The 23,770-nt window shown below is 42.3% G+C and overlaps 1 protein-coding gene across 2 annotated transcripts in view; it reads left to right on the top strand.

Annotated features, from left to right (window-relative positions):
• Positions 1 to 13,816, top strand: part of Tox3 (TOX high mobility group box family member 3) — a 100,144-nt gene extending 86,328 nt beyond the window's left edge. For both annotated transcript variants that reach the window (XM_021170666.2, XM_021170667.3), the window contains exons 4-7: positions 2,384 to 2,653; positions 5,686 to 5,913; positions 7,452 to 7,532; positions 11,252 to 13,816. In XM_021170666.2, coding sequence (XP_021026325.1) covers positions 2,384 to 2,653; positions 5,686 to 5,913; positions 7,452 to 7,532; positions 11,252 to 11,995 — 1,323 coding nt within the window. In that variant the 3' untranslated portion in view covers positions 11,996 to 13,816. The remainder of the gene's footprint in view (positions 1 to 2,383; positions 2,654 to 5,685; positions 5,914 to 7,451; positions 7,533 to 11,251) is intronic.
• The last annotated feature ends 9,954 nt before the right edge of the window (positions 13,817 to 23,770 follow it).

Here is a 23,770-nt window from a genome sequence, read left to right on the forward strand (position 1 = left end):
TACCAATAACCAGTAGTCCTAAGGGTGAAGTTAGGAAACATATGCTGAGTTTAGCCCAGATCCTGGTACCCAGAAAATACCTAGGGAAGGTTCCTTTTCAGCCCCCCAACAGGTGAGCCCCAGCAGCCAGCTCTGCAATAAAGGTGTGAGTGACAGGTGGCCTCTGCCAGGAGGGCTTGGTTCTTAGTCATCACTTTGCTGATAAGCCATCAAAAATGCTGTGTTGGGGGGCTGCTCAATAAGTATCTATCTGGGCTGATCTTCACAGCACTGGAACAATGAGAACCGAGTGTCTCCTCTGTGGAGGATAAAGCAGCATAAGCCAGACTTAGTTACTATGAGTTCACATGACTATGCCAGTTAACTAAGACATTAGTGCTCAATCAGAACCCAGTGTATTGAACTGCACTCCCAAAGTTGCTTGAGAACAACTTTCAAACTTCCAGAGGCAAGTCTGAAAAGATTTCGGAAGTGTTCCAGAAAAGATGTATGTGTGAGGTCCCTATCATTAGAAGTACACATAAGTGGATGATGCTGGGACCTCAGAAGAACAGGAAAGACTGGACAGTAGCTTGGGGCTTGTGAGGGAGAGAGATGTCCTGTCACCCCATCACTTTGAAGACTTACGTCAAAAAGACTAGCGTTGGCTACAGAGTGATTTTGAGGTGAGCCTTGACTGCATGAGACTCGCTTTCAAACAAAATCAAGAGTCCAGGGTCAGCCTTGGCTATGTAGTGAATGTAAGGCCAGCCTGGGCTACATGAGGCCTGGTTTCAAACTAAACAAACAAACAAACAAACAAACAAACAAATTAAATCCAGAGGTTACTTTGATTTAACCATTTTGTGTTACCTTCTTTTTTATTTCTGAGTCCAGAATTAGTTCTCACATGTTCTGTTTGTCTGTTTAATTTTATAGCTATTCATTTAGTGTATGCTTCTTTGAAGAAGTTTGAACCTTCTCACTGTTCTAATCCCATGTCTTATGATGTGACGATCACTGATGGTGGAGTCACTTTTTAAAAGATAAAAATGGACTTTGTTCTACAGTTTACCTTCTCCCATCTTGGATGTCACTCTGGCTTAGTAGTCCCCATGTGGAAGTGATTTTTGTCCCCAGAAACCATTTCTAGAGGGGAGGGAAGCTGCTCAGATCTAGTGGGTGGCAGCTGAGGATGCTGTGGTATTTCCACAGCATCCAGAGGACCCAGTCCACACCTCCAGTTACCTGGTCCAGCCTTCTGTCGAGTCAAGATTGAGAAACCCAGCCATAGATCAGTATACACCCATCTAACTTGCTGATCTTAAAAGCTTGGCAACGCTTTGTAGTCTGCTGAGGTCATCGTTTATGCAGCCACTATTCTTCGACATAGCTTCTTGTTTAGTAACAGGGGAAATATGTAATTGAGAAACCAAATATTCAATGTAGTTTTTTTATAACCTTCTGCTTGTTTTTTAAACAAACAAGCAAACAAAAAAGCCTTACCAGAAAGACTTCAGAGAAGAACAGTAAAGTATCCTTAACTTGGTATGAAAATGAGATTCTAGGTTATTGGGGGTCAAAAGAATTAGATTTTAGTAAAATCACACTTAATCCAAAGGACAAGCCTCAAGAAGTGTCTGGAAAGGCATGCCTTTACTTTGCCTTCTTTGGTCTTTAAAAGGGAAGCAAAGAGAAAGAGGCAGCAATAGCCTTAACAGCTTCACAGGCCTCCCAAAGAGGGAAGGCTACTTATGAAGTCAGAGAAATAATTTTCACAGAAATAATGCTGATGGGGAAATCCCCACCTGCTATTCTGGAATATTTTTAGAAGTATTATGACATTAAATCACGGTGGGCTCAGCAAAAGAAAATGAAAACAAAGGGGTTTAATTGAAAGCACTGGTGTGGGAGCCAAGACACTGAATGACCTCCAGATGCCCTTGGGGTGGATATTCAGAATTACGATGACCATGCTTAACATTGGACTACATGGCAAACATTCTTCTCTGGGAAAGCTCAGATCCGTGTCTCTTTGATCACTCTCTGCTGGGAATGTGCCTTTCCATAAGGGTTCAACAGAGGATGGACCCTCCTCTCACACTGTGGGTCACGGAACCAGTGCTGGGTATGAGGAGGACATAGACTCATTGGAGAACCCCTAAAGGGTAGTCTCTTTTGGCCAGTTGTCTTTGTACAGAAGTCATCCAAGAACTATCCTATAGCAAGACAGCTGGTTTGCATCTTTGCATTTTGTACCCTGGTCTTCCATCTTTGTGGTTTGCATCTAAATGACTCAGCAAAGCTGCAGATGGGTCTGACCCATCTACAGGGTTGCTGATCTTGCAAGTTTGTCGGCATTTGGGAAACTAAATCCCTTTCTCTCTCACTCTTGTCTTTGTAGGATCAGAGCCACACACAAGTGTCACAGTACCGCCAGGATCCCTCTTTGGTCATGAGGTCAATTGTCCATATGACGGATGGTGCTCGATCTGGGATCATGCCTCCTGCCCAGCTGACCACCATCAACCAGTCTCAGCTCAGTGCACAGCTGGGCTTGAATTTGGGAGGAGCCAATGTGTCCCACACATCTCCTTCACCTCCAGCAAGCAAATCAGCCACTCCCTCCCCTTCCAGCTCTATCAACGAAGAGGATGCTGATGATGCAAACAGAGTAAGTTATCCATGGCTTAGTACAGAGCTGAGCTGATGGCTAGGTCAGTCCCTGCTCACGCTAGAGTTGGCATTTGTAGGATCGCCTTCCTTTCTTCATGGATTGGGAGAGACTTTTCAGTTGATGATGATTTAAGTTTTTATTTCTTTTGTTCAAACACAATTTTTAGTGAATGAGTAATGGAACAAAAGACTAGGGTGAGAGATTGGGTTTCTATGAGCTGGAAGACCTTAGGCACACCCACTAAGTCTTTTTTGACTTAACTGTCCCACTCTGCAAATGGAAGGGCCTATACTCTGTTTCCAAATATTCTAGACGCTTGAGAAATTCTAAAGGCTCTTGTTCTGTTGTTGATATGAGCAAGTTTCACCTGTCTTGTTGGGTGACCGCACTTCAATAGGGCTCTATGGCAATGATGGTCACTTGGTGGGTTTGAATTATTATGTGCCTTTGCTTTTGCAAATTCAGAATGTACTTTTGCATGAACATAGATTGCAGATGTGACTTTCCTGAATGGCCAAATGGACAACCTTAATGAAAATGAATGTTGTGATGGTGCACAGTTACTCATTATGCTTCTACTGATGGTGCAGTTTTGACCTGTTCTGTGCTTGTCAGTTTTCTTGGTTTTATTGGTACAAACATTTTTAAGAAGCTGCCATGGTGCTAAGTGGTAGGGAGCATTTCTTCTGCGTGCAATGCACAGAGAGAGAGAGAGAGAGAGAGAGAGAGAGAGAGAGAGAGAGAGAGAGAGAGAGAGAGAGAAGCACAATATTGTGCAGGCTGTGTCTGCTTAGCCAACTATACCTTTTTATATCCAGCTGCAATCCTTCCCTCAACTTTCATGCACTCAGGTCCCCTGTCAGACAGAAACTGTCCAGATGACCCCACGCTGCGTTATTCCATTTTAACAGAGGGTTTAAGTTTATGTGAAGACCAATTTGTTACCTTTAGAGCCAATTATCTGATAAAGGAAGATTAAAATGATCTTTATATACCTCCTTTCAGCAAAGGAACTTTTCTCGAATTCTCAACACTTTGGAGTCAGCTAGAAAACATGTTGTAGTTGTTTTGTTTGTTTTAGAGAATGTATTCTGATCTGTTGAAACTGTGGGACTCTTCATTTCTAGTTAAGTCTTAAAAAATAATTTTGATCGGGACAAATTGCCTTTTGCCAAGAGAGGCCTCAGAACTTGGGAACACATGACTATAGCTTTAGAAAGAAAACCTGGCTTCTGTTAGGTATCTTCCCGAGAGGGGTCTGCTTCCCCACCCAGGTTCCAGGCATTGGGTAGAATTTAAAAAGTCATGCTTTCTCTGAAAAATGGGGAAAACAGAAGGCTATGCGGTCTACAGAATTACCAAATTAACTATGTGAGTTCTAAAGTCTGGTCTTTGAGAAGGAAGGGAAGGGAAGTCCATTTGTATGCTTTGTAGATGTGGCTGCCACTCCAAACAGTACAAACTCGAAGGCATCCAGTGCTTGTCAAAGATTGAAGTATGTAGTGTTCTCCAGGAAAGGGTGTTCCTCCCTAAGAATTTTTAGCAATTGAATTAAATTCGAATTTCTGCCCATTTAGAAAGTTTTAAAACTCCAGTAATATTTGAATTAAGGTTCAGGTTCATAAAAATCCAAATTGATCCAAATTTGAATCAATAATTGTTCATCAGGTCCAAATCTGGCTTTTAAAGCGATATGTTCTCAAACACTGGGGGATTCTTGATAAAGATAACCACAGACCAGAAAAAAAATCTTCAATGTACTTGCACTGTAACCTAGGTCAGAGAATGCAGAGGTGGTGAGTCATTTGCCTTCCCTCTTGTATGGGTATTTCTATGATATCGCCAGTAACGCTCAGGAGATGAAGTCTATAGAGAAGACCTGTCAGGAGCACTTGCTGGTCTTGCAGAGGACTGAGGTTTGGTTCCCAGCACCCACATGGCTGCTCATAATCTTCTGTAACTTCAGTTCCAGAGGATCCAATGCACTCTTCTGAGTTCCATGTGCAGTGCATACATGTGGTGTAAAAACATACATGCAGGCAAAATACGCATACATATAAAATAAAAATAAACCAGTTAATAAATAGCAGGCAACGGCAGCACGTGAATAGGAAGCTTGGCTGTGTATAGATTTGGATCTCTACCTATTACATATGTATGACTGGAGAGTCTGCACTTTGAACCTGTCTCTGTGCAGTGCTGTGCATTCAGGGTTACTTACCTTGTATAATGAATAGCTTTCTCTTAGCTTTCCTGTTAGTCTTGGTGGTTTTAAGTAGCAACTTGTGTTCTTTTACAGGCTATTAATGTTACGATGAGTATTCATTTCTTTTCTATCTCTAGTTAAAGTGGTTTTGACATTTTTATATTTCTCGTTATCGTGTCCTTTAGAAAGTTATTATTTTAGAAAATAAAGATGACCTTTCCTTTATTGTGCAAGTGTAGTGATTACAGCTAATTTCTATTTGCACTTCCAGAGGCTCATTAGCACAGCAACCTTCTTGTAAAAGAGGAAAAAAAATCAGCCACACAAAAATCAATTCTGACCAGTCATACAGATGGCATGTAGCTATGGCAGGGGGCCTTGTTTAAAATATGCTAATATGATCTACATCCAAAATGTTATTAGGTTTTCCTCCTAAACCACCTCACTGTGAACTGTCTTGCTCTCGTGTGTGTAGTGTGTGTGTGTGTGTGTGTGTGTGTGTGTGTGTGTGTGTGTGTGTGTAGCATAGATAGCGTGGCCTGGTACAGAGTGTTCAGGCTTTCATTACTCATAATTGCCATGGAAAGCATATGTTGCGAATATATTGAAGCTACTTCCTGGTCTCATTAATCAGTGTTCTAAATGCTAATCTCTGCTGTCCAGTTAACTCTGAGCAAGCGAGCCCCTCCCCCGCTTTTGCTGCTAATTCATCTGTTGACGATGCTGAACAAAAACCTTCAAAGAGCAACTGTGGCTTGGGGTAGGTCTTGCTGCATTTTCTGCAAGTTCATTCTAGGCAGTGAATTTTCTTCCTGCTTTGCAGGCCATTGGAGAGAAAAGAACAGCCCCGGATTCTGGCAAGAAGCCCAAGACTCCAAAGAAAAAGAAAAAGAAAGATCCCAACGAGCCTCAGAAGCCAGTGTCAGCATATGCCCTGTTTTTCAGAGATACACAGGCTGCAATTAAGGGTCAGAACCCCAACGCGACCTTCGGAGAGGTCTCGAAAATCGTGGCGTCGATGTGGGACAGCCTTGGGGAGGAGCAAAAGCAGGTAGGACAAGCCTCTGCCATGGGCGTCATTTAAAAAGCTACCAGAATATTCCTTACCTCTACTATGATTGCTTCTTAAGAAATCCCGTCTAAGCTATGGAATTAACACGCACACACACGAGTAAATCCAAACAACTCTACTTGTATCGATTTTTTAGTCAACTCAAGGGTACATGTTCCGAATCCATTCACAGGAGACTTGGGAGAAATCCGGCCAGCAGCCTGCAAGCATAAACTTTTGATGATAATCTTTTCATTTTAAATAATGTGGAATTTTCACCCTTTGTTCAGAAAGGACCCTACAAAGGGATTAGGTCCGTCCTGCTTGCTTTTCCATTGATCATCTTTCTGAACTCTTGCGCTATCCTGGTGCGTTTCCAAACTTTGAAGCTGCCTCTGCGTGTCTCATTATTGTCACTGGGCATTTGAAATTTTATTCCAAGTTCATTTGAAAGCTAGGTAGTGTGAGAGGTATTCAGAGATTCGCCATGCTGGTGGGAGATACTTCCTCAGGGGCCTGCTCCCTCTTCAACTCCTCAGCACAAATGAAGAGAAGAGTGGGGGTCCTTTGGGGTTGGTTCTCCCTGCTTGCATAAAACTCCAATTACCTTCAACGGGAGTTTTATATATCTATGGGAGAACAGACCCCTATCCATGATGAAACAGAATGGTGGCTTCAGAAGGGGGGCATGCAGAATGCACATCATGAACTCAGTCCCTCGGTTTGTTCAATGGAATGGTGCAACTATTGAATGTGCCTGTTGGCTTTCCACGAAGCTTATTACCATACACCCGACACTGACTTCTGTTCCCAAATGGAACTCTAAGGAGCTAGGAAAGTACTGCCACAGACTTAACAGATTCTGAAGAGGGAGAGGTTTACTTTGTTCTAACAGCCAGCCATTAGACTCTTTAAGAAAAATGGAGGCCAGATCCTATGTAATGCACCAGTCCTTATGTAAGCCCTTGATCTCAGTATGGCACTCTCCAGTCTTTTATTATTTATGATTTCTGCTTCTCCTTTTCCTCCAAGAGAAGCCCGAGATTGAGAGGCTTCTATCTTTTCTCTTTTGTCGAGTTTAAAAAAAAATTATGTGTTTGTTGTGGGATCCAGAGATTGGGCTCTGGTACTCAGGAACAGTAGCCAACACCTTTACCCGCTGAGCCATCATCTCTTCAGCCCCTGTAGTTTGACTTCAGAGCTCTGCTTTGGTGTAGGGTAGGAGGACATGTAAGGGAAAGTTGACACTGATGGAGAAACCTTGTCCTTATTAGAATTTAAGCCATTTGCAGACAGCTGGTACTCAGTGCTTGCTGGCTGTCTAGCAAGAGGCCTTCGGTGACAACCTGAGATCATTCTCCCTTTGTGTGTGTGTGTGTGTGTGTGTGTGTGTGTGTGTGTGTGTAGCCCTTGAAAATCAAAGCTGGGAGATGAGCTTTTTAGGTGAGCTCTGTTTATGTGACCTAATTTGTGCAGCAGGTTTATAGCTAAGAATTTATAGCCCGAGGGTGGTGCTAATTGTGGTCTTATTTTAATAGGTATATAAAAGGAAAACAGAAGCTGCCAAGAAAGAATACTTGAAGGCCCTGGCTGCCTACCGGGCTAGCCTCGTTTCCAAGGTAAGCCTGCTGAAGTGTGGGCACGGTCCTTGTGCATGGGAAGCTCTAGTGTGTCTCTCCGAGAGCTTTCCGTTAGACACTACCTACCTGACAGTGTGAACACTAGGGGCTCCTGGCAGCTGCTGAGGCTGAATCACTGCTAACGAACTTGCTGTTCTCTCTGTGTTTATAGCCATATAGATACATTTCAAGTAGCCTGTTGTTCTGTCCCTCGGTGAGAAGTTGGATCTGGGTTAATGTCCTCAGTTTGAAACTGGAGGTGTGCGGGTCAGGAATTTTTGAACATACCATAAGTTCTCTGGTAGTTACATTATTGTAATCGACAGTGGTGCATTTTTGTCCAGTTGTTCCTCATCATATAAATAAATAAGCCTCATGATTATTTAAAATGAAATCATGTTCCAAGTACTAAGACACAAAGTATATATGCATTATACATAGAATGTACAGTGGTGATGTGTTCTAGAAGGCATTAATATCTTAGTAGCACTGCTCTAGATCATTACAACATCAATCCAAAAGAAATGTGTTCCCTCTCTCCCTGTCTGTCTGTCTGACTGACTGACTGTCTACCAGCAGTCCTAGGGATTAAACCAAAGCCTCACACATACTAAGCCAATACTCTACCCCTGAGTTCCACCACCAGACATACAGTCTTACACTGTTATTGTACCATTTAGTTACTGAGGAGTTTTGTTTTCTGGCATTTGTACTGGCTTTGGGGTGAATGGCTTGGTCAAGCAGCTTTTTGTCCCAGACTCATCTTTTCTGGGAAGTCGATTCTATTTTATCGTCATTATCTCAAGTACATAAGGCCTCAAAGTCGCATTGAAAGGCCTTTCTCTCTTTCTTCTCTTGCACCTGAGTTGTTTCTTCTTTGTACGATGAGACACCACAGGCAGCTGTACTGCATCAGATCAACAGAGGGCCGCCTGGCCTTGACAGTTGTCAGAATACTTCCCACCTTATTAGAGAGAAATAACATTTATCAGGTCAATAGCAAAACCTTTCTTCTGAAATTCTGGAAGATGCGTACTGGAAAATACATCAAGTCTGGACTCAGTTGGGCAGTGGATGGAAAGCAGGTTGTGTGGACTATGGGTAAACCACCTAGACGTGTAGTTGATTAATAGGTTGGCAACAGTAGGTAGAGTTGCAGTATATGCTTCTCAGGTGGACCAGTTTGCCTTTGGTTTTCCCAGAGGCAAATGTAGGTAACCTCTGTGTGTGACGGTGTCAGCAGTTGACCACATATGAATTTAAACCAAGTGCCACTATCTCAAAGGGAAATAACAGCCACAACTAAGACCTTCCAGTCTGTGCTTGACTTAGAATGGATAATTTAAAATATTGTGACTGGAGTCAGGATCCCAAACTATTTCCAAATATGCACTTGGATTTCTTTGTAGATAGTTGGGAGAGACTACAGTCATGGTTGAGGCACAAGTTCAGAAGAATTTCAGCCAGGACCCAGAATTCACAGGAGTCAGGATCCAATGGTACAGAGTGGCTACTTTCCACTCTTCTGAATAACGGCTCTGCATGGTAGTCCACAAGTTAAAAAGATGATCAATTGAAAATTCCTAAACTTGTCTTCATGATAAGGAGGCATGTAAATGAAGAATCTGGTCAATGGGACTTTGGAGGCAGAAGATCTTAGTCTTCAACTGTGAGGGCCACAGTGAAAGAGAAGAGCCATAGATTTGAATCATACTTCAGATAATGTGTGTCTCTGTGTGCAGAGCCCAGAACTCCCACCCAAAGCTGTAACTCTACTGTCCTCTGAATTTAAATCCCCAGAGAAGTTAACAGAGGTTTACAATTAGATTTTCAGTGAGTAAATCTGGTAGGTACCTCTACAGTCACCAACCCAGCTTCATTTACCTGTGAAATGCCACCTTAAAGCCCTCAGGTACTATTGGCCAGTGCCAACAGTTTTCATTATAGTTTCTTCCTTAAAACTAACCTGGTAATTTTTTAAAAAGAGTACATGAAGTTATATTCTATTTTATGAGTCTTCTAACAATTTCCAAGCATAATTTTGCACACTTATAGCATTGTCTACCATAAGTCTTTAGAATAGGACCCCACAGTAACATCCAGACACATTGGATTTTTATACAAGAGAGTGCTGCCCTACAAGAGTGGTGCTTAACAAAGGTGTGTGTGACCAGAGCCACCAGCAACACTGGGTGACTCTATATGAGGTCATTTTCAAGTTCCCTTCAGTAGCAGAATTGTATAAATTCGAGTCACAAAAATGCAGAAGTGAATATTTAAAATCACTAAAGATGTCTCAACTCAAGATACTTGATTGAGCTATGGTCTTCTTTGCTGACCCCTACTTTTTTGCTGACAAAAAAGAACCCTGAAGGATGGGAAGATAGCTCAGTGGTAGTTGTGCTTGTCTAGCATGCAGAGAACCCTGGGTTCTACCAGCACCACCAAAAACAGTCAAGTCAACAAAGTGGGAAAAATGCTTTTATGAAAAATAAAGGGTGAAAGTTTCATTAAGGTGAAACATTCCAACCACATTTGCATGTGTAAAAGAAATTATTATTATTATTATTATTATTTTGCAGACTTGTGTTTGGGGACAGAATGGAATAGATCTATCAATACTGTTTAACGAGTTATCGCATTGTATGATGTTTTAATTCTCTCTTCATCTGTGACTTCATTAATAAAGTCTAGGGGCCTTGAAAATGGTTGTTAAACCCGAGACTTCTGAAGTCCTGAGTTGCTTCCATTTTGGTGTCTTTGAAGAATGTAGTTAGTTTTCTTCTATTTGAGTGGTCACTGAGGTAGTTAGGCAAATGAAGTTTTGACATTTTCTAGTGGTTCAGGTTTCTGGTGGCATCACTTGTTAATTCCAAAGTACTCCCCAAGAACCAGAGACAGATCTGAATGCACAGTGCCTGAATGAATCTTCATATCGTAGCTTCTCTACAAACTCAGTACCACATCCTGCCATGTAACAGAAGAGAAGAGATAAATGAATAGACATGCTCAAAGATCTGGAGATGTGCATAGATAGAGCTGTAAACCACCGTCTCTCAGTATGTGTTGCTTCACAAGGGAGGTTGGAGTGGTTAGAGTGAAGAATTGTTGTTTTACAATGTATGTGAGTGATGTTTGATCCCAGTTAATGCTGTGTAACAACCAATCACAAACTCCAGAGACATACAGAGAGAAGCTTGATCACAGAGAGGCAGGTCGCTGGCTGGCCCTTCAGATGGAGCCCTGCTCTACTGTCTGATTGAGGAGTCCCACATTGCAGTGGGATTCGGACAGTGGGCTGGCTGCTGAGTGAGGCAGGGCCCTGGCTCTATCTTTCTGTGATGACTCTAGATAGCAAGAGTGAGTGGAAGGGTGGTAAGTGGGCTGGCTGCTAAGTGAGGCAGGACCCTGGCTCTATCTTTCTGTGATGGCTCTAGATAGTGAGAGTGAGTGGAAGGGTGGTATACCATCCCAGAGGGCATCAGCATGGAGCTGGGACAGCTTGACTGTCATCTCATCGCAAGGACCAAGCAAAGGCTTCTCACCCACCAGACCCCCAATGGAGTAGAGCAGATTTGACTCCACCTTCAGGAAGTGTTTCGACAGTCCTATGGCAAAGGCCTTGGAGATGGGGAAGCATGAATGTCGGTGGATAGTTTTTGAGTCATTTTATAGTTTATAGACTGTAACATTCTGGAATTTTATCCCTCTACGTGCAGGCTGCTGCTGAATCTGCAGAAGCCCAGACCATCCGTTCTGTCCAGCAGACTCTGGCATCAACCAACCTGACATCCTCCCTCCTCCTGAACACATCACTGTCTCAACATGGGACAGTCCCAGCCTCACCTCAGACTCTTCCGCAGTCACTCCCTAGGTCGATTGCCCCCAAACCCTTAACCATGAGACTACCCATGAGCCAGATCGTCACATCAGTCACCATTGCAGCCAACATGCCCTCGAACATTGGGGCTCCACTGATAAGTTCCATGGGGACGACCATGGTTGGTTCAGCAACCTCCACCCAGGTGAGCCCTTCGGTGCAAACCCAGCAGCATCAGATGCAGCTGCAGCAGCAACAGCAGCAGCAGCAGCAGATGCAGCAGATGCAGCAGCAGCAGTTACAGCAGCACCAAATGCATCAGCAGATCCAGCAGCAGATGCAGCAGCAGCATTTTCAGCATCACATGCAACAGCACCTGCAGCAGCAGCAACAGCAGCATCTCCAGCAGCAGCTCAGCCAACAGCAGCTGCAGCAGCAGCTGCAGCAGCACCTCCAACTGCAGCAACTGCAGCACATGCAGCACCAGTCTCAGCCTTCTCCCCGGCAGCACTCGCCTGTCACCTCACAGATCACGTCCCCCATCCCCGCCATTGGCAGCCCCCAGCCAGCCTCTCAGCAGCACCAGCCTCAAATCCAGTCGCAGACTCAGACTCAAGTGTTACCGCAGGTCAGTATTTTCTAAGGTGCAAGAGGCACACGGATCTGAGTGAGGCGTAGGAGGGAAGGCGCATGGACTGGAACTTGCAAGTTGACTCTGGTTATGCAAGAATGTGTAACAGATCAAGAGATCCTCTCAAGTGTCTATTAGATAGGCAATAAGAACTGCAGTGTAGCTGGGAAGCATCTTTTAGCCGACTATACATCACTTTGTTTTGAAACAAGGAAGCTGCGCTCTGTCATGTGCTGCCTTTTTTATTTATTCAGGCTAAACCTACAATATGTGAATCAACCCTTTTAATGAATCCTGGGACATGCTGATGACTGTAAACTGGCCTTTCCGAGTCATAGAAAAAAAAAAAAGATGGCCTTATTTCTCCAGAAGTGAGTGAACCACACTTCCAGGCTATTTGAACTTCTGAAACCCTAAAATAAATAACTAAGTACAAAGCACAGTTGTAACTACCTGAAATATGAAGATCCAGTTTCATACAAACATTTGTATGATGTGAATAGTTGATGGCATTTTTGTGTCATGAAAAAAAAATAATGTAAATCACAGACTTTTGCCAAAGCTCTTATTTTTTTTCTAAATCTCTCCAGAAAAAAAAAAATTGCAAGTGATTAGATTCAATTATTGATTTACTTACTTCTACTTTGTATCCATGACTTCTCCGAATCAAACCACGGTATATGTTGTGACAATATCTATGGCCACAGTTAGCCCATTATGTTTATTCCAATTAGAAGAAATGTGAATACTATATTACGTGTTTTGAGTGACGAGTTTGGGAAAATAAAAACACTGTATTTTTAAAAGGGAAATGCACTTAAATGAAAACAGTTATTACAAAAGTTAAGATTTAAAAAAAAGAAAAAGCAAGAGTTTTTATTATGATGTAATACCGGTAGAATATTGAATATTTAAAAGGCACACTACATCTGATAGTCAATGTAAATATTTTCTTTCCAAGTTGTAAGTTTTCATATCATGTGTTGTAAAGTTTTCCTAAACGAGGCTTTAACGTAAACACTGGTGACATGAACCATTCATTGCTACCTTGCTTATTGTGTTTTTACGCGGTTTTATACTTTTTTTATGAGTTATGATAGCAGCAATTACGTTGTTTGTATTTTGCTTAACTAAAACAAAAATGCTTTTATCTTGCTATAGAATAAACACATTTCAGTAAAATCTGTGGACTGTATTTTGATGCAACCGCAAGGACACTGTTCACTTTTCAAATAAAATGGAATGTCAAATTTTATTTTTGGTCCCTTGACTACGTTAAGTTGGGGAACATGACACTTGACCAGCCCTGCCTGGCCCGAGCAGTGTCCTCCATTTTCATCTGGAAGCACAGTTTTCATGACCAAGAATTTGGATTCTACAGCCAAATCCCTGGGCCCAGAAAAAAAAAAAAAAGATGGGAAAATTTTTTTGTAATTACCTTTTTGTTAAGATATAAATTTGATACAGATAATTTACAAATAAAATACAGATAAGCTACAGATATACTTATGTAAAGCTAAAAGCAGTTGTTTTCTGTTCAGCTATTAAAATAAATGGTGAACCCTGATTTTGAGGCCCAAATCAGAATTTCGGTGCCCATTTCCCCCCCTTCTTGTCTGCTCTGTGGTGGCTTCTCTTTGAGAGCTGCATGACCATGATCCCCAGTTGTCTTGCATGATTAATTACAGCATCTGTCCTGTCAGAAGCTGTAATGAAGAGGTCTTGATAAAAATTGCAAATTACCACTGGCAACAGTCTTAAACTGCTTATGATAAAATGAAAATTAAAAACAGCAAGCGTCAAGCCTGACCAGAATCCTAATCTGAAAAGAAGGCGGCGAGCATGGCAGCGTCCATTGCTACTGTGTGCAGGACGTCCAAAAATAATGGAATATGGATTCCTCAAAGTTGTCATACTTCAAAGAATATTTACTGTATGTTGTGGGTTATGAATAATGAATTTTGCTTTCAATATTTCATAATCCTCTCATACTCTGTATTATGTACAAATATTGAACAGCGAGGGATTCTAATTATAAATTTATAGGTTTCTTGCTGTAGAGAAATTTATGTCTAAACTGAAGCTTTTCATAAGATGTATTAGTTGACAGGTATCAGTGTTCAAACAGTCTTAGAAAGATGCCTAACCACATCTACAAGGGGCCAATTGTGCTCCCCAAAGCAGTGATCTGCCTGCAGCAGACCCATCAGGAGCGAAGCCAGCGCTCAAAGGGTCTTTGTGAATAGAAACCAGCATTACATAGCAATAAGAACCATTTGATATTCTGTTGTGGGACCTTTAGACAAATGTCTTCAACATTAATTGCTAAACTACATGTGACAGTAATTGTGTCTTAGTTCTGTAATTGTCATTTTGAAAACCCATGAAGTATTGCTGGGGAAAAAATGTCACTAGTGATGAGACTTAATTGCAAGTGAAGTCTGTTTGCAACTGTTTGCAGTTACAGGCTGCTGTTGCTGTAGCCATTACAGGAGGGCTGTTTCCTTTTTTTAATCTTAGATTTTTATCACATTTTATCAAATTATATAAAGCTACTTCTGGTCAATTCCAGGGGAAGAATAAGATAATTTCTACAATTAGAAAAATTAATCACCAGGCAAAGCCGTATATTTAAAACAATAAAAGATTTGAATTCTGTAATGAGTACCCCACTCTTGTTACCAAGTTGTTTTAATCAAGATTCACCATTTATATGAGTGAGTGGTTTCTATCTCTGAATTGAAGTAAGGTTTTCAGTACTCATTCTCTAGGAGGTCAGATATAAGTCTGGGTAAAGAAAACTTGTGGGAGAAACACGGTAACTGATGGAGTATACCCTTAAATTGTTCCACAGACATTGAGACACTTTCTCTCCTCACACCCCGTCTCCATCACACACACCTAGTCTCTCCCCTGCTGTGGGGACATTATTTTATTATTCCAGCTAACCTTTCTGTGTTCACCTGTATAGCCGTCTGATGAAAGAGCATAAGGACTTTTTCATTTTCAGCTGACACGGGGTCATTAGTTCCTGACTCAAAGAACAGAAACTTAAATGCCTTCATGAGCATAATTTCTGCAATATATTACCACCTGACAGCAGTCTGAAGGCTTTCAAGACAGATGGATTAATATCTCAAGTTTAAGTAGGAGTCCTCCGCTGTCCACTCAGCGGGCTCCAGACGTCTGAATGGTCTCTTCCCCGCTCTCACTTCACAGAGCATTTTCAGCTCTGGACTTCAATCTAACCTTTCCTCCCCCTCACCCACCCTCTTTGTTTGGCTTTTGTTTTGCAACAGCTGTTATTATCGTTTTTGGTCAGCTGTGATTGCTGGAGGCAAAATAGGACCAGATGGTGTTTTGCTATGCATGAATGGAGCATTAGAGGAGCCGGGACTGAATAGGCCAAGTTTGAATGGTGTCTATGCACCACCTGCCTGCCTTAGCTGTGGCATACACATCACAGTAGCATGATCCGGCTCAGCCCTAGTAGAAACGGATGGGAAAGTAGAGAGCTAGGGTGGATTTTTTCCCCATATTTATTGATCTTCCATGCACTAACAGAATAATGGACTGTACAGTCCATTTGAGTTAATTGCGTATGACACAGCATGGATGTGTAACCCATCACTCTGGAATTCTTGTTCACTTTAAGGATTTCATTGCTACACACACACACACACACACACACACACACACACACATGTAGGGAGAATGAAAACATTAAAGTTAATGGGTAAGTAGGCTCAAGTTTAAAAGAATATTATTCTAAAATAATAGACATAAGAATCTGAGGTTGCGGGAGTTACTAAATATAGCTGAAAAGTGACTTCTTGTCATCGGTAATATGTAGTGAACAACCCTACACTTCTGAGACAGAATAGGTTGTCCCTCAAAGGCTACTACACAAGTACTACTCAACCAGACTTGAATTTTCTTAGAAAATAGTCATAACCCCATAATTTTTTCTCTATATCCTTCAAACTTACCCTCAAGGATACACATGTCCCCTGAATGCTAAAGCTGGTGGCCGAGTTTCATCTGTGTAGACTGCAAGAGCCTACAGGTGTTTGCTTGTGTATGTTATTGAGGAAACGCTAAGCCACCTGGGAGATGTGGAAACAGATATGCAGGCAGACAGCTCCCTTTGCCTTAGGCCCTAATTACTTAAATTTACTTCTGCAGCATGCAGAACCCTGTGATGGGTCCCAAAGGAAAGGCAGAGATAAATAGCACCTTCTGTTTACTTGGTAGATGTTTGAAATTTTTCCTAATAAAGATTTTAAAAAATCATAACAGGCCATCCTTCACCGGAGTTTCATTTTTTTCCCTTGGGGATGGGAAGGTACCACCACCCAGAATGATGAGGTGTGCCAACAGGAGACATAAAACAAATGTGTGCGATTTCCTTTTTAATCTGAGCAAATGAAAATTCTCATTAGGAAAGGGAGAGATTGCAATTGGCTAGGGGTAATAGAGAAAGCTGCCTGGAATTACAGATGTTTAGGAGTGGCCTTAGGAGTTGGGAGGTTGTCAGAAGCCAACATGGAAGTCTTGACCTAGAAGAGGAGATATCTCCAGCCCAAGGGAGGGCTGGAGAAAAGAGTCAGGTTGGCAATATGGGCACTGGGTGGCACCAGTAGAGGAGCTAACAGATGTGGGCATGCATTGTTCACACAGAGGTGAGCAGGGGCAAGGCCAGGAAAGGGGGTTTGTAGATGATCTGCTGAGGAGTTGTTTAACTTGAGTTCTGAAGGTGTTCATGTGAGAAAGGCAGGGCTGAGTACAAAAAGGGCATGACCCTGTTGACATGTAAACCTGAAAGAAAAAGAAATCCCCATTTGAGAATGTTCTCCAATTTTTGGGTTTCCACATTGTTCCATGTTCCCACCATGAAAAGAAGCCAAATCAAGGCCTTTTCCTTTTTCTTGGTGGTCACAGTAGACTAACCTTATCCTTATGTTAGCATCAAGAGAGATCAGTTTTCAAGTCTGCTGTAAAAATAAAAATAAAATAAAATAAAATAAAATAAAAGGCTATTTTCACTGCTGGTAAAATGTTCCTCTCAGAGCTTGAACTCCAACAGGACAGAGGATGAAAAGAAGCCTTGGCTTTGTTGCTGAGTCAAACCTCAGGCAGCACCAGGGGTTTGCAGGGGGTGCTGGTTATAGTCTCAATTTAATTTCAAAGAAGAACCTTTACAGACAGGCTGGCGTGTGGACCCACACCTCACAGCAAACGAATGATGATGCTCTTTTGTGAAATGCCTCATTATCCCTAGCACTTGTATAGCATGCTGTACTTTGCAAAGCAGTTTACCATGAATGACTTCTTCCATATCTCAGCCAGGAATGGCGGTGGGGGGGAGGTTAGAGTTAATACGTAATAGATGAAGAAACTGAGGCACGGAAAGGAACTGAGGCTTCTTCCCCTAATTATTCCCAAGAGGCAGAGGCACAAAATGACAATGGAAATTCACTCTAGTGTCCTGTTAATTCTACTCGATTTCAAGTACTTGAATATCCATGGCATTTGTATGTGTGTTTATGTATTCGTGTGTAGGATGTGTAATGGATGCTTGTGGGTGTAGATGGGTGACAGAAATCCATCACAACACTAAACAGAGTAATTAATCCATGTTTTCCCCATGGCTAGGCAAGCAGCAAGCCAGAGCAAAGCGCCACCTAACCCATGTTCTCAACGGGGCACAGTGCCACATGGCACTTTATTTTGGTGTGAATACTTTCCAGTCTGATTGTTTTCGCTACCATCCTGTCTTTCTGTCATTATTTTGTATTCTGGCAAGTGGCTTTGACTTGTGTTCAAGTATCAGGACACTAGGTGCCCAGCCAATGGCAAGGTGGATTCTATATTGCTTCACATATATAAGGAAGAGGAAGTTTTAAGGAAGATGGTATAGAGTGACCTTCAAGTGGATGTGCATTGTTATGCATGATTTAGGGAGCCCAGGGAATTGATCTGCTTAATGTGGAAGGGTAGAAGGAGTATGTGTCCCTGGCAGCAGGCATCCTGCATTACCCTTTAGGAGTTTTCACTCCGTCTCTGAGAAATACATGCCTTTGCTGGGTATGAGGAATTCGATCCAACTACTTGTCAAATGCAATATATGACTCTTGTCAACAAATTTTATTATTGTCTTGATTTTAAATAAAGGACTAAAAGTACCTTGTAACTGGTCACTTGCCAAGATTGAGTAGACTGGAATTCTAAACATACCTACATGGAAGGCCAGCCATGAGCATTCTGTGAGCTTTCACTTGCTCGATCTTTGAGTGACTTATCTAGACTCAATACCAGAGTAGTTATTTTGAGATCTGGGTCTTGGATTTATTTTCAGATTTCTGCCCTACATTTTCTTTCCAATCCATTTGCCTTGCATCCAAGGATATTGTAACCAAGAACGATGCATTTTGATAACATTTCTTGTTATATGTCACTGCTGACATCCCTCTAACATGCAGGGAGAGTCTTAATTTTCCCTTTGTCACAATGAGCAGAAATGATGACATGTCCTAAACCTGCCTTAATTGGTAATTTGCAAATTTGACACAAGATCTTAGTCCAAATTACTCAGGCCTGCTGGGCTGCTCCTCACCCCTTTCTGCCTGTTCTTAATCCTCTCCTCTGTAATTGGTATTGAGCACGTGGAGCCCCTGGGGACAAATAACAGCATCTGAGGAAATTACCTACATACAGTCTGACCTCTTGTGTGCTTTTGGATGCCAAATTAAGACATCCGTCTTTGAATGGTGGGACAGTTACCTGGAAGAAAAGACACTATTTTTTCCATAATAACATTTTTATAAACCGTGCCCAAGCACTGGCACACCTAGCTGGCAACTTGTTAATGATGATCAGCATTGTCTGGCCAATGAACCTGAGTCCAACCACAGTTATTTCCAAAGCAGAACCCGATTCCATGCCTTCGCTCTATAGTCTTTCCAACCCTTCGCATCTCCCAAAGTGGCTTAACTCCTAAGACCTTGATTGACAGGAAGACCAGGACTTCTGTCAGTGAACTATTACAAGATTTAAATATGCTCAGGTTTGATGATCACTTTTGCTTTTAGATCGTCAGAAGCCCCAATCCAAACACAATGCATTTGAAACTGGGTACAAACAGTCTTTGGTGGATTCAACTGGCTTTCTTCCTGCTAAGATGTTTCTGTTCGTTGGTAGAGTGTGTCTACATTTCCACACTGCTGGAAAACAGCTGGCCGTTGGTTGGACAAAGCAAGTAAACAAAAACAACAACAACAACAAAAAAGCAAGCATTTTGCTGTTATTCTCTGGTTCAGCTTCTTGAGTAAAGTTTCTAGTTGTCTTGGACAAGAACTTTTCAGAATTTTGTTTTAAGCAGCTACATCCCCCCTTTAAATAATTTTTATGGCAAGGAGCAAGCTTCATCTGAGGTCTTGAGGTGCAATCTTGCCAACACTCCACAAAGGGACTTTGAGGAAGTTCAACTGTTAGCTAGTTTATCTTCCTGAGTTCTCCTTCTCTCCCTCCCTCCCTCCCTCCCTTCCTCCCTCCCTCCCTCCCTCCCTCCCTCCCTCTCTCCCCAAACACAGGAAATCAGCAAACTCTGCAGAACAAAATGCATTCCATGCAAAACAAATTGTGCAAATGTGAGCCAACATTCTGGGCACCTGGGTCATGGTGCCTGCAATGAGCCTGGCTACCCTGGTACCTTGCCCGTAAGTCGAAGACAAGAGTACACACAGCATGGGAAGATCATCTGGGTGAGGTAGCTGGTAGGAACTCAAACATCAGCCATGAAACTGGCTGGCCGCAGAATTAATAAGCTACATTTGGTAAGCCTGTGTTCTTAGGGTAGCTAAGAGTTTTATGTTTGATACAGATGGTGTTTATGTAGAGTTTGCGAGCTCAGCGGGAGAAGCAGTCGTAAAACAGACTGGGGTTTGGTACAGTTAGCACAATTAGTATTGTATAATTGAATGCCATAGCTATTATATAAAAATATTTTAAGAAGTAGGCTCTGCTCATACTTCCACAGTAGTCCTTAATAATAAAAGATGCGATGTAAACATCGTAGCATATTCTATGATGATGTTTACAAACTTACTTAAGGTTTGGCAGAGTTACAAACCTTGTCTGAGCTCTCTTTCTTCAACTGGTAAAAACCAGTTCCCCTCAGGTTCTGTAGCAAGCTCTGTTTCTAGTCACCTGTGAGAGCTCAGAAGCCAGCATCATCAGGCCACCCACATGAATGGGTAGATGTGGATAGCAATATTTTAGCATTTACAAGACATAGAAATTGCAGGCCATTCTTTGGGGAGTGCCGTTCCTCCACACCAGCAAAGGAAACTTAGAGTGACCCAAATTGTGACAAATGTCACATCAGCATGTGCTTACATTAATCTTTCTCGGTAGAAATGATGAATTTAGAAGATTTGGTTATTAGATACTATTTCTTCTAATAGGGGAATGTGGTGAGGGTGTGTTCCTCAAGTCACAGCAAGCTTCAAAACAACCCTGAAAAAAACTCACCCATTAAGTTTTAAGTAAAAGTTCCTTTTAATTATGTTTATAAACACCTCTTTGTTCCTGAACAAAGCAAGGGACAGCAGTGGGTTGGGACAAATGGCTTCAGTGGTAGCCCTTTAAATTTGTTTGTGGTATGAGCATGCGTGCAGGCACGTGAGCGTGATGTTTATGCTTGTGTGGGTCAGAGGTACACGTCAATTGTCTTTCTCAGTCACTTCACTTACTTCTTTTTCTACTTGAGACAAGGTCTCTGCTCCTAGAGCTTACAAACTGGGCAGGCCTAGCTGTTCTGAAAGCCAGGGCTTCTCCTATCTTCACCTCCCCATGGAGAGTCTCTCTCCTGATTCAGTCAGCCACACTTAGCCTTCTCGATGGGTGCTGGGCATCCAAACTCGGGTCTTCATGTTTGCTCAAGAAGCATCTTCTTTATCACTGAGCCACTGCTCCAGTGCTGAGCCCTTTTCTCTAAAATTACATGGATGGTCGCAAGAATCCTTGCTGCCTCTTGGTCCCTCTTCTTCGGCTGAACTCTTTGCTTGAGACCTAGGACGACTGGTAGGCTTTGACAACTGGAGGCAAACATGTGGCTAACATTCTGATTTTTCACTATTAGGACTGTGGGGGTGCAAAGTGTATGAGCTGTGTGAACATTGCTCTTGTTTCTGTGATGTCTGACGCAGAGGAATGAAAGAACATGGAGAGCATGACTAGTTCCAGTTCATCTCCGGGTGTCCTCATGACAGTACCCTGGGATGTTTCTCTGCCCGGCCTCAACAGATAGTAATCTTGTGCCTTAGATGTGAGAGGGTAAGAGGAAGTCCCCTTCTTATGTTGGAGACCAATGCTTAATGCTCCAAGCCGAGATGGAAACAACCTGTTTTAGCGGGTGCTTCCGCATGGCCTTCTGGTTCAGTAGGAGAAGGGCGGGGACAGATGGCTTTAGTACCTTTATGCCTGACTCTGTAGTTCCGGCCTTTCAGAGATTCTCAGCTGTCTCCCAGTTTCCTGTGCTTGGAAAAGAGCCAACAATGCTCCTGATTCAAGGAGAACAGCGATGACGCATACAGACCTCGGGAATCAGCTTCCCCTGAGGAGGAGGGAGCCCTGGCTTAGTGAGCAGGGATGCTTGTGGGTTTGCCCAATTAGGTTTCACTCCGATACTCTTTTTCCCCCCTTGCTAGCACACATAAACATATGCATATGTATCTAGGAACTGTTGCATTTGGCCTACGTATTGTGACTGTTTGATTATGACTGTGCTGTCCCTTCGGCTTCACCAACCTGACTTCATTCTGTAGTATGAACAGCCCAAGAGACAGCTAAGAAAAGAAACAGTTGTCCTCTCTGATGTCACCTTAGTATTTAGGGATTTCTTTCAAACGCTGTACCTTCCGCCATTAGTCCACTCTGAATGCATTACCTATTAATATTCTCATCTTTTCATGCCTCTTAATATTGTGTCCTCCATGAAAGCTCTATGAAATAGATTATTTATCCAACTTCTTCCCCTTTATCCTGGCATCTCATTGGCTCACACATAGGCATAATATTACCCAATTGAGCCAATCACTCTTACATCTACTCAGCAAATATTTGCATGGATCCCTGTCTTACAGTGCTATATTCTGATAGGGCATGCCGTTTCAGTAATTCCATATTTGAGGCCTCAGTGAAATGCTACAAATAGAAATAAGCAGGGATATACAGGGTATCAAGATGAGAGCAAGTTTGAACAGGGTAATCAGTGAAGGGTTCACTCAAAAAGTGGCATGGGAGAATACACAAGCAGCCTCTCTGCTGGGAATAGAACACCCCAGGCCAGGAGAATCATGGCTAGGGCTTCCTGTTTCACAGTGTTTGAGTCTTTGCAAGGCAGCCAGGGTGGCTGCAGAAGAGTGGTGGAGAAAGTACAGGATCCAAGTGAGAGGCTGAAAGGGATGCTGAAGAGGGGAGACCTTTACAGGGGCTCACAACACCAGCAACTTAGGCATATTCTCATTAAAATGTGGCTAAATTGGGAGTCCTCAATTGTGTGTGTGTGTGTGTGTGTGTGTGTATGTGCGTGCTTATGTGTTACATATTTCTCTCAAGTTTATTTTATGTTTTTAATTCATTTTTTATTTAATTTACACTTTCCATCCTAAGACCTTTATGGATGGAGTGGGGTTGTATATGGAACGTGATCTCTAATGATACAACACGGTGAGGATGGCCTTGAGGAGAGGAGGGTGGGCTGTGACTGAGAGATGTAGGGTTGTGTGTCCACATTACATGTTTTCCCTGTTTGTATATGTTCAAAATTGTCCATGATGTGCCATAGCAACAAATGACCAGGAACCTTAAAAAGATGTAACAGCACCAAAGACAGATATAATTGGTTTTGAGTGCATTTTAGGCATGACTTGTTATGAGCCCCTATAAGTCCTGATCATGTGAGAACCTTTGGTACAGACTCTGATAGCTCACTGCTAGGACATAAGATTGTACTCCAGTGAGAATGGTACCATTGGGAAAGGGTGAGCATTGGAATGCTAGGGTCTGACCTGTAACCTGGGCTTGAAACAGATAATTTTGGATGCTGGGTGTACAGAAGACCATATACAACCAAAGCTAAATCAACAAATGACAGATAAAAGCAATTTAAAAGCCAGCCTGATGAAGACTACAAAAGGAACTGAATGCAGAGAGAATGGCTGACCATACACACCCAGAACCACTGACCATGTAAAGAAGGACATTCCAAAATATGCTCGGGTGTTGCAGGTCTTTGAGTGACAATATGATATTGCCCAAAAAATTCCTACAGCATGAGAAAAATCACATTAAAATCTTCATGTCACTCAACACAACGAGTGGAACAGTTAGTTACACAGTCTTTGCTTTGATTTCTGATTTTTTTAAAAAAAAAGATTTATTTATTATGTATACAGCATTCTGCTTGTATTTATGCCTGCCAGCCAGAAGAGGACACCAGATCTCATTATAGATGGTTGTGAGCCACAATATGGTTGCTAGAAATTCAACTCAGGACCTCTGGAAGAGCAACCAATGCTCTTAACCTCTTAGCCATTTCTCCAGCCTTTGCTTTCTGATTTTTTTAAAATGACCAAAGTGGTTTTTGTGTGTGTGTGTGTGTGTTTATTTATTTGTTTGTTTTTCTTTTGTTTTTGTGGTTTCAGTGTGTGATGGGTTTGGGTGGATGTGCACATGTACACACATATATGTGACAGTCAGGGAATAACTTTCAGGAGTCGTCCT

The sequence above is a fragment of the Mus caroli genome, unplaced genomic scaffold, assembly GCF_978045245.1.
Source record: "Mus caroli unplaced genomic scaffold, Mus_caroli_1 scaffold_10, whole genome shotgun sequence".
NCBI classification, from domain to species: Eukaryota; Metazoa; Chordata; class Mammalia; order Rodentia; family Muridae; genus Mus; species Mus caroli.